This window comes from Micropterus dolomieu, linkage group LG21, assembly GCF_021292245.1.
Source record: "Micropterus dolomieu isolate WLL.071019.BEF.003 ecotype Adirondacks linkage group LG21, ASM2129224v1, whole genome shotgun sequence".
NCBI lineage: Eukaryota > Metazoa > Chordata > Actinopteri > Centrarchiformes > Centrarchidae > Micropterus > Micropterus dolomieu.
The window spans coordinates 35,653,390-35,665,153 of record NC_060170.1 but is presented as its reverse complement, the minus strand read 5'-3'; the positions used below and the strand labels follow the sequence as shown (position 1 = coordinate 35,665,153).

General features: G+C 47.9%; 1 protein-coding gene across 1 annotated transcript in view; it reads right to left on the bottom strand.

The window, feature by feature from the left end:
* Positions 1-9,103, bottom strand: part of LOC123960222 (inactive phospholipid phosphatase 7-like) — an 11,924-nt gene extending 2,821 nt beyond the window's left edge. The window contains exons 1-4 of the mRNA XM_046034869.1: positions 8,648-9,103; positions 3,812-5,583; positions 1,065-1,366; positions 765-946 (exon numbers count right to left, since the gene is read on the bottom strand). Coding sequence (XP_045890825.1) covers positions 765-946; positions 1,065-1,366; positions 3,812-3,993 — 666 coding nt within the window. The 5' untranslated portion in view covers positions 3,994-5,583; positions 8,648-9,103. The remainder of the gene's footprint in view (positions 1-764; positions 947-1,064; positions 1,367-3,811; positions 5,584-8,647) is intronic.
* Between the last annotated feature and the right edge of the window lie 2,661 nt (positions 9,104-11,764).

Genomic DNA, 11,764 nt, shown 5'->3' with positions numbered 1-11,764 from the left:
CTTTCTAGTAATTAGATCACGTTTTACTTTCTAGTAATTAGATCACGTTTTACTTTCTAGTAATTAGATCACGTTTTACTTTCTAGTAATTAGATCACGTTTTACTTTCTAGTAATTAGATCACGTTTTACTTTCTAGTAATTAGATCACGTTTTACTTTCTAGTAATTAGATCACGTTTTACTTTCTAGTAATTAGATCACGTTTTACTTTCTAGTAATCAGATCACGTTTTACTTTCTAGTAATCAGATCACGTTTTACTTTCTAGTAATCAGATCACGTTTTACTTTCTAGTAATCAGATCACGTTTTACTTTCTAGTAATCAGATCACGTTTTACTTTCTAGTAATCAGATCACGTTTTACTTTCTAGTAATCAGATGACGTTTTACTTTCTAGTAATCAGATGACGTTTTACTTTCTAGTAATCAGATGACGTTTTACTTTCTAGTAATTAGATCACGTTTTACTTTCTAGTAATTAGATCACGTTTTACTTTCTAGTAATTAGATCACGTTTTACTTTCTAGTAATCAGATCACTTTCTAGTGACCAGAGCACTTTCTAGTGACCAGAGCACTTTCTAGTGACCAGAGCACTTTCTAGTGACCAGAGCACTTTCTAGTGACCAGAGCACTTTCTAGTGACCAGGTCACTTTCTCAGGCTACTCCCCAGTAATCACATCCTGACACGCCAACCTCAGACCGGCGGCGTACTCACAGGTAAAGGCAGCGTTCTGTCCAACACAGTATAAATGATACTAACCGCCAGCACCAGGTGGTTCAGTAGGAACTTGGAGACCATGACGGCTCGGCTGGCGTGGGCTGCTGGGAAAGAATATGTATCCATGGCAACGTAGTCCAAAATCCCAGGAGGGAAATCCCACGGTCCGCGGCGTTTGACCAACTTCTGCATCCCGGCGACCGTCATCAGGTCCAGGATCAGAGCTGCAGGAGACAGACGGGGACATGTTGGACTAATGTGGTGCTAACGTGCTAACACCATCATGTGACCTGCTGACATGAAGCCATCAGAGACCGCGTGCTGTCCTGTCGTCATTCTCACCCAGCAGCAGGTTTACGAGGACTTCCTGTCCAGCCAGCGTGTTGCTCCTCCACAGGCAGATCAGAGTCCCAAAGAGCCAGGGGAGGGCGTGTCCTGTGAGGGCCAGCAGGGTCACCATAGAGCGCAGCGGGGCCCCGGAGCCGCGGGTCCCCACGCACACGCCCAGACGCTTGGACAGGCTGATGTCGATGGCCAGCAGAGAGTTGATGGCGATGCCTCGAAACGAAGGATTCAGCTGCATACAGTCCTCCTTCACCCCCCCATCGGCTGCTGAGCCCCCCTCTGAGGAGTCCCTCGACCCCCTGAGGACAGAGACCAGGACAGGACAGAGACGGGTCAGGAGGTGACGGGCTGCAGTCTGACTCATGTACTGGTTTTTTGTACAGGTATTAATCTGTGTTTCAGGTCTGCAAGTTCTGTGTTCTGTTTTGTTGTTGTGTTCAAAGTTTGAAGGTAAAACTGTGTTGGCCCGGTAACAAGTTTAGAGCTGCGATTTAAACAGGTCATCCTGTAACCAGCTGATCTCCATCCTGGCTCTGCCTACATCTGTCCACTGCAGAGCCTCTAATCACAACCTGGAGGGGAATTTCTATAATTCTAACATTAGATATATAATTATAATGTCCATTTAATAATGTCCTGTTCGTTTACTGTTAATATATATTAATTATAGAATTTCCTTTATAGGTTTTCATGCAATGCAAGAAAAGTGCTCTACGTGGTGGTTCAGTTACTCTCTAATTAGTTAATAAGTCATATTCTGCTCATGTTCAGGTTCCTCATCTTCTTCAGGTGTTTGTACCAGAGCAGGTTTACATGGTTATATGTTTGTCCTACTGCACATTGCTGCAGCTCCTCTTTCCACCCTGTGTTGAAGGCTTCGTTTTAGCTATGGAGTGACACATCTTGTCTCTAAATGATCTTTGTTGGGAGCTGCACATGCTCAGTTCCTAGTTAAGGACTACTAGCCAATCAGAAGCAGAGTCCTGACAAAAAAAATCCAGCTGTGTTCAGAGCAGAGTTTTCTGCTGGAGATGGGAACTCACTTTGGGCACAAAAAAGGTTTATAACTCAATAAAGGAGAGAGAGAGGAGTCTAACTGCAGACCTCCACTGTGGAGTCGCTGCCGGTGCAGCCTCCTCTCTCAGGTCAGCCGTCAGGACAGGAATGTTTTGCATTAATGCAAATCAGTCACTGCTGCCAGCTCCTTTTCTAACTGTGTATAGAGTGTCCACAGGAGGGCTGCTGCTTACGGTGATTTTAGTATTCAAAGCTTCTATAGATTATTTCAACGATTCGTCGATGAGTCGTTTAAGAAGTACTTTTGCTTGGCGGCGGAAAACACACGTGCAATGTGAAGCGGGAAATGATCCTGCACAGGAAACAGCTGTTTGTTATTATAAAGATAACCGTTATAGAGACTGGCTGAAAGGACGGATCAGCTCACGCAGTTAGCAGGGATGGTCTGAGCTACAGAGACACCCAGTTACCTCCTGACTGTGAGGTCACAGCTCGCGGCCCAAAAAGGAACAACAAACGCACGTGGTCACATTTTCAGCTGAGGACTGCGGCTTACTTTGGCTTCAACTCAACAATCATGATTTCAGTTAAAAACTAACGTTACTGTTACCTCATCAGTTTGGTTTTACGGTGGACGGACGGCAACATTACAGAGTTGTTGTTTCCTTTAACTTGAAATGATCCCAGACTTTGGACACTTTTTGTCCCTCGCGGTTTTCTCTCTCCCTCCACTTTGCAAACAGCAGCATTAAACTCACGTCGTGATTAAACTGCAGTTTAACTCAGCAGTAAAAGGCCAGAGTACATATTACTCTTCAAAGCGAAGTTACCAACGAGACGAGTGGAAGAGGCAAAGTTCCACTCTTAATCAACGACGATGCGTTTTCCTGTGAGTGGATGTGGCTGCTGTGTGGACGAATCAACGTCCTGTTCTGACAGAATACACGTTACAATGTTGACTAAATAATTAAATACAAATCAACAACGAACTCCTCCCCCTGCAAGCGTCTACATGATTAAACTTGTGTTTCCTGTCAAATCGCATGCTTTTATTTTTTTATTTTATTTTGTATTTCCTGTCCTGAGGCCGGAGCGTCTGCAGGTGGACCTCGTTAATGCGAAGTGATAACTTTTCTTTACTGTCCCGCCCCGTTCAGGCTGTGATTGGCTGGTCGCTGATGAGCTCATCGACTTGAAAAGCTGAGCGTTTCAACAGAAGGCAGCTGACGGGGCTCCAAACACAAACCTTCCTCATCTTCCGTCTCACCGCTCCACCTGCCCAAGCGTCTCTCGCGCTGTTTTTGTAAAACGAGCGGCGGCAGGTCAGACGATGTTTTGACTGATTGGCGGCGGGGCGGGGGGATCACGGCGGGTCTTTACTGGCCCAGTGTGCACTTGAGGGACATGGCCTCGCTGCAGAGCTGCTGATGATCCCCTTACACTCACACACTGAAGCCTCTCAGAATCACTGAGTTTCTCTTCTGGACCAGGACCAGAGACCGCGTCATAAAGGGTCAAGAACTGATTCAGTTCTGGAGTTCATCACCGAGCGGAAAGAAACTGAAGTTAAAGATCAGGTTTCTGGTTTTTATAGTCCTGAGATTAACTGAGACCAACAGCTGCTGGAAGTTTACTGAAGTTTACAGTCTGAACCTTTAAAACTGAGGGGTCCTGGATCAGGATCAGGGTCCGTTATCATGTTATCATGTCAGTGGGCGGAGTCTTACCTCAGTCCTGCGTCCTCCTGCTGACTCTGCTGTCTTAAGGAGGCCCTCCTTGGACCGCCACCCCCCCGCCCCTCCCCCGCCGCCTGCTCCCTGCGGGGGGGCTGGTTCAGGGACAGAAACTCAGGCCGGTTCAGGACGTTGTTCCGGTCTCTGGCCCGGCACCGGGCCTGGCTGCCGGGCATGACGGCGTGTTGGAGGTGCTGCTGGCGAAACGGCGTGCAGCGCTGCAGGACTGTGACAGAGCAGGTCTGAGACTCTGAGGGACTCTGCTATAAATAGATCAGCTGGCCTTCTTCTTCTGCCGTCAGCTGTTCAGAGAGGGAGGCTGGAAAAACACTGAACACACACACACACACACACACACACAGAGTGTAAGCAGCTCCACCTGTCACAGGTCAGTCTGCTCGCCGTGCTGCGTTCAGGTCCCGTCAGACTTCTCGATTCTGTTGTTTTTCACATTAACAAAGTGCCGCCGCTTGAACAAAATGACGTGTTGGACTATGTCTTTGGACAGAGCCTGGCTAGCTGTTTCCCCCTGTTTCCAGTCTTTATGCTAAGCTAGGCTAACCGGCTGCTGGCTCTACAGGCATGAGCGAGTCTGAACGCGTTGGACGGTTCCAGCATTTACGTCCAACGTCAAACTCGTGTTCCCTCTGACAGAAACAGAGTAGCGGACTGATGCCGGGTGCTCAAACTCAAGATGGACTCTTTGAATGTGAAACCAGATCATCATCTTGCTGCTGTTCTGGGTGGACACGTCTGTTTTTACGTGTATAAACGACGTCTTTGGTTTTATTTACTTTAAATGTTCCCAGATTTTAAAGCATTTCATTCTGTGGTCGGTTCTGCGCAGCATGAAGAGACTACACGCGTTCTGTGTTGCCCAGCTGTGTAATAATAAAGGAGCCTGCACTCTAGGCCGCGACTCTTTGAACTTTGACCTGAAAGACGGCCGAGAAGCTGACCGGCGAACAGAAGCGTGGGATCACAGATCGACATTAGCATCGTAGCACGTAAACAGCGTGCAGCTCGTGTGTCTGCTGCCATGGGAACCTTCAGAGGAAGCGGCTTAAAAACAAACGTGACGTCTAATCTGATCGAACGTTCTTCACTTTCAAAACACAGCAGTTGGGGGTCGTCACGCTAAATCTGGAATTTAATACAGCTTTCAGATCTGACGGTCCGCCGCCACACGAACACGCCATCAGGTGTTTTACCTGCAGGGAGGCTCTAATGAAGACACTATCCAGGTGCATCATGGGATGTAGGTCAGCTCCACCTCTGCTGCTCAGAATTGGACCGTTCACTTTTTAATCCCACAAGAACAACTGGTTTCTGAGGCTGTGGCGGCGAAACATGAACGTCTTCCTCAGATCTGTTTCAGGCTGCATTTAGTCTCTCTCCACCGCAACACGCCGTTCATATAGAATATCATCTGCTCACATTCTGCGTGCTAAACCGGAGCTGGCGAGACCCGAGCCAGGCTAAAAACAGAACACACTCCCACAAGACCCCCTCCTCCAATCCTGAACCTCCCGCTGACCTCCAGAGTTCACCTTGCTGCAGCGACGTACAGGTGTACTGCAGGTCGCTGTGACATCACAGCTGGGTGTGGTCAGAGGAGAATCGCAGAGAATCTCTTACTGTTGTGACGTCTCGTTTTGCCCTGAAGAGATTCAGAAGACAGAAACTCGGCAGAGGATCCGAGATTGATTTGATCTCCCGGTCATGATGGTGAAGACGCTGGGTCAGCGTGCTCGCCACCGAAACATCTGTGAGGCGTAGAAAGAGACAGATCCAACGCTGGAGAGATTATATTTACAAATGTGTGCAGAGACTTTTAATAACGTGATTTGAAGGAGGAGTTTTTGGGCCATTGTAGATTAAAATATATATATTAGGGAGCCACGAGCGGGAGAAAAAACAAACTTTAAAGAGTAAATTTCTCTTTCATCTCAGAGCTCGTTCATTCCTAACATTGTTTCTTCTAAATGTGTTAATTCTTTTACATTTACCACTTCAAGTCTTCTCCTAAATTGATGTTTTAACTCATGATTTTACCAAGTTAACTTTAAACGTCTTTAAAGGTTTTTTCTCCATAATTTGTGAGTTTCATCTCACTAATCATCTAAATTTGTGTTTGAACTCGGAGAATGTCGAAGATTTTTTTTCTCATGAATTGGACTTTTGTCTAATAAATGTACCAGTTTACTGTCATAGTTTATCTAAGAAAACGTAAAGTAAGGCTTTACTTTAAAAAAAAGTAACTAGTAATGGGTAATATTTGACCTTTTGAGTCACTACCCCAACACTGCACATCAGCCCCGTTTGCCCCAACGGTTCCCCAAAATGTGCAGCCACGATTTGTCACCTGACGACCGCAAGTGTCAACGGGTAGGAACAAGCCAATCATAGACGACGAGGCCCCGACAGAGACACTGAGCGGCGGTTCCTGGCCCCCGCTCCAATAAGGAGGGGTTCAAAGTGTCAAACTGAAGCAGAGAGGGTTGCGGAAGGTCGTCGGTTCAATCCCGGCTCCTCCAGTCTGCGTGTCGAAGTGTCCTTGGGCAAGATACTGAACCCCGAACTGCCCCTGGCGGCTGTTCCGCCAGTGTGTGAATGTGAGTGAATGGTGAATGCGAGGTAGCGTAAAAGCGCTTTGAGTGGTCGAACAGACTAGAAAGGTGCTGTACAGATACGGAGCATTTACATTTGTTCCAATTGTTCCGAATTCATAGCATCAAACTTTCGCTCATCCAATGGGAGACGTGGATTTGTTCTGAATTCTCAGTTGTCCCGCCTCCTGCTGCATCGTTTCATTTGGTTTGTGATATTTATGTTTTATTTGCAGCCTATTATCATGTTCATCATTCAACCTCAGCCCAGAGTTAAAGCTGCACGCCCTTCGGTTCTAACCTGGTTCTAACTCTGCTGTCAGCTTCTAGCAGCTCTGACAACAAACTCACCTCAGAAATGTCCTCATGTCACCATCTGGCCAAAAGAAGGATTTACCTGTGTGCTAAATACTGCGTGAATCTTTCTTCTCCAGACACATTCCAGTGTGTAACATCCAGCACTCACATTGAGTCATGCAAGAAGAGAATCCATACAAGTCTTTCCATACAACATTTATCCAACATGGCTGTTACGACCCGTGAGGTCTGTGTATCTGTGTTGCTGTGGGTGTGTCTGTCTCTCCTGCAGGTGTGTACCTGAACCCAGCAGAGTTAGAACAGAAGGGCGTGCAGCTTTAACTCTGGGCTGAGGGTGAATGATGAACATGATAATAGGCTGCAAATAAAACATAAATATCACAAACCAAATGAAATGAACAACAATGAATACATCTGTATCGGTAATCTGGATTCAAAACGTTTAATAAAGACACAGACCAGGTCTTCATTTAAATCCTGCCACCTGCTGGTAGAAAGGACAAACAGCTTGGTTCATTACGCTGGAAACCACATTAAATATTTATTTAATATTAAAAATATAGTGCTGACAGTAACAACTCTGCACACAATCATTTCTTAGGTTAACCTGTATTAGCCTACCACCTGTACTGCACCAAACAATGCGCTTAAAAACACGAGACTCTTGCTGTTTACATGAATAAATGCACAATATTATAGTGCATGTAATCATACTGTTGCTAACGTATTTCTCTCAGTCCAGGTTTATTTAAAGTTACAGATCCAGACGTTCTAAAAGCTTGGCTTTTATTTTAATATCTGTACTCTTCTGGCTCACCTGTCTTTATTTTCTCAACATCTATCTTCAAATGGAGAAATGAAAATAGGGATTTCAAAAAAAACAAATTCAGAACGTTATTTGAATTTGGTTTAGTCGTTTTTTGTTTTTGGATTCAGAAACCAAAAACTAAGAAACGGGTTTGTTCGTTTTGTGGTTCAGAACGTACACGGACCACGACAGTAGTACGTAAAACTTGCAGGAATATAAGTGTTGTCTGACATCAGTCCCGCCGAGCTAACTGAGGTGGTTTTGCGGCGCTTTGTGACACCGCTGACTGATCGATGTTGCAGCTAACGTTCCAACCGGAGCTTTATAAAGTTCTTAAAACGTCAAACTTTAATTTTACTGCACGGAGTTTATTATATAAACTATTTTTCAGCGCTTTGTGTAAGCCAGCTAACGTTCATGCTGTTGAAAGTGTTTAACGCAGGCTAATAAAGTAACGCTGGTTAACGTTACATCAGCTGTGCGACCTTTATTATTTATTTCATACGTGTAACTTCAGGCAGCTAAAGTCCTCGCTGTTTAACTTTAACCCTCAGTGCTGTTAGCTAATAACGTTCCACCTGCAGTCGGTGTGCGATTCGTCGTTCCACGTTATGCTGCCTGCTGTGAGTCCATCAGAATCACTTTTATTGGCCAGACGTGTGATTAGAAGAAGAAGAAATATGTAACCGCCAGTCCAGCAGAGCTGAAGGCAGCTGCTAGGGTTTTATTGGTATCAGCCACAAGCTGGAAAATATTTACTGTTTAATTTTAATGTATAAGGAGACGTCAGAACAACAGAGTTCAGCAGGACGCCGTTATCTGGCGCTGCTGTCCTGTTAGATTTTAGCTCGCCCTGCTTTCAAAGACTGAATGTAAGTTTTAATAAACTGCTAACAGTCATGTGATGCCATTAATTCATTATTTCTTCATAATCATTACTGCAGCACTCTGCTGATGTTCCTTTCCTCTGTTTGAATGGAACATCCAACATTCATACGATACGTTCACATGTCACAAACAGAAAAATAAGAAGAACAGCTAAATATAAACTCTATACACCTTTTTATATACAGACTGATGCCAGGTTTAACTTACAGGACGTCTTCACTGCTGCTCCTCAGCGACCCGGACTCTGTGGAGGCAGTCGTTTGAGGAGGCGCGGGAGAAGACGGGCCCTTGTAGTCTCGCAGGAGCGAGACCCCCCTCTGCAACCTCCGGCGGCCCTCGTCACGGTCCAGCCTGCAGAGTCACCAGCTCCCTCCTCCTCACCACCGCCGTTACCACCTGAACCTCTGGCCGATCTACAACCAGCCTCCCCCCTCGCATGTCGGCTGTTCCTGTGGATGCCGCGCAGGATCTGGCGTCTGCAGCTGACGTGCCCCCCAGCCGTTGTGCACCGGGTCCGTGACAAAGGCTGGGTTGTACAGGACCATCCGGAGGGTCCTGGACGTCGACGGCTGGTATCTCATGGCCACCGAGTACCTGGAGTGCCGTCGGTGTAAGAAGAAGGTCGGAGGATGGTCACAGCTGCCCCCCCCCCCCCCCCCCCCCCCCCCCCCCCCCACCACAGCTGCCTGTTTCCAGCTGGACTCACGTACAAGTAAGGAAATATATTAAACACAGGCTTCCATATGTTTCATTAAATACATTAGACATAATATCTGATGCCTGCCTCGTGTTTCTGCAGGCTGTCCTGTGACCAGAGGGGGGGTCGCACAGCTGAGGTCTCGCACTCCGTCAACAGTGCTACTCGGCTGTACAACACCCTGCGGGAGCAACACTCGGACGCCTGGATGCGGAGAGCGATCCAGTTCCTGGCCTTGTGCTCGGTGAGGGGGCCGTTTCCACCACGGCCCCAGATGCCCCCTCTGCCATCACCCATCTGGCTGCTGACGGTTTATGGCTACGATGTCGTGACGCGGCTGGATGAGTACAAGGCCAGGATCACGTCCACCTTTGGATCCATCCTGAAGATGGATTCCACAAGGAAGGCGAGTAAAGGGTCTCACAACTGCATCATTTCTCACTTTTATTTCACTGTGTGTGTGTGTGTGTGTGTGTGTGCGCACACTCAACATCCGCTTTCTCACACACACACAGATATATGCATTAACATTTGAAACGTCTCTCACTGTTCAGGTGACGAGGAAGCTCGCCGGTACCGCTTCCGACACGGTCGCCTGGGTTACCAACGTTGGTAATGAGCACGGGCAGGTCCTCATCAGCGTCCTCACCTGCTCTGAGGGTCTGTCCAGGATGGTGGCCGGACCGATGAGGCGGTACCGTCTCGCCGGGGTACCCCCCCCCCAGCTGATCTACGTCGACCGCGACTGTTGCAACAGAGACGGCGCGTCAAAGACAGCTGCCTTGTTTCAGGTATCACTGACACTGAAAATACTGATAATAGCAGCAGTTTTTATCTCACTACATTTAGAAGAAATGATTCCCCCCCCCTCACCCCGAGGGGAGTCGTCCTGATTCTAATATAGACCCCAGCCATGAGCTTTTCTTGTATGACGATGATGATGATTCAGGAGACAGTATTTACAATAACTGTTGTAATAATGTAATAAAATATTCAAACAGATAAAGAACAGATTCTATTTTTTCCTCACAGGAGTGGGGACAGCTGGCGGTTCGACTCGACATCTGGCACCTGATGCGACGCTTCGCAGCTGGTGTGACCACTGAGAGCTGTACCCCACCTTCATGAGGCAGCTGTCTCACTGCATCTTCGAGGTGGACGCCGAAGATGCACGCCATCTCACTGAGGCTAAGCGGTCCCAGCTGGAGGGGCAGCACGGGATGGTCGGCCTGACTGACGCCGAGGTGATCCGGAGGATCTCCAGGGAGGAGTGGAGGCTCCACTGTCGCCGTCAGACACGTGGGGCCGAGGACACGGCGCTCCTCATCCAGGAGCTCCTCGACACCTTCGGCGGTGCAGCAGGACGCGACAGCCTGGGGATCCCGTTGCTCGACGCTCTCCACACCCAGGACATCTGGAGTACGCAGAGGCGCCACATCAGCTGCATTTAGGACCCAGCCGGCGTGCAGCTGTACACCCAGACCGGCAGGGTGACAAAGGGCGGAGTCATTCTGCCGGTTTACCGCTGCGCTCCACGTCTCTGGAGTCCTTCCACCTCAACCGGTTCATCCCAGGTACCTTATTGTGTCTCACAACTTAAATATTCTGAATTCACACTTCACGCACAAGTAACTAAATAGTACTATATGGAACGATATGGAAAAAATTGGCGGGGCCCCCCGGGCCAACTTAGCAGGAACGATACAGAGAAGATTGGCGGGGCCCCCGAGCTGACTAAATAGGAACGATACAGGGAAGATTGATGGGGCCCCCGAAGCCAACTTAGCAGGAACGATACAGAGAACAGTGGCGGGGCCCCCTGGGCCGACTAAGTAGGACAAATAGCAACGTTACAGAGAACATTGGCGGGCCTCCTGAGCTGACTAAATAGGAACGATACAGAGAAGATTGGCGGGGCCCCTCAGGCCGACTAAATAGGAACGATACAGGGAAGATTGATGGGGCCCCCGAAGCCAACTTAGCAGGAGCGATTCATAGAAGATTGGCGGGGCCCTCTGGGCCGACTAAGTAGGACAAATAGGAGCGATTCATAGAAGATTGGCCGGCCTCCTGAGCTGACTAAATAGGAACGTTACAGAGAAGATTGGCGGGGCCCCTCAGGCCGACTAAATAGGAACGATACAGGGAAGATTGATGGGGCCCCCGAAGCCAACTTAGCAGGAACGATACAGAGAACAGTGGCGGGGCCCCCTGGGCCGACTAAGTAGGACAAATAGGAACGTTACAGACAACATTGGCCGGCCTCCCGAGCTGACTAAATAGGAACGATACAAAGAAGATTGGCGGGGCCCCAGGAACTGACTAAATAGGACGGCTTCCTGAGAGTCCAAACTTTCAGCAGTAGATTAAGCTCCTCGACAAGAGTCTGATCCTGTGACGTTACAAGATGTTTTCTACACAACATTTTAGGTCAGAAGTTTAAGTGAACATGTGGAAATTAACTTTACCTGATATTTAAAGTATTTTACAGCTCTGTGTAGAACTTCTGTCCTGCTGCACATGAAGACAGTCCTCCTGGATCTGTCCTCTGGCTCAGAGCCAAAGTTTCAGAGACCCTTCAGAGCAGTAAAGTCCTAAAACTCCAGATTTCTCCCCGGGTCAGGGTC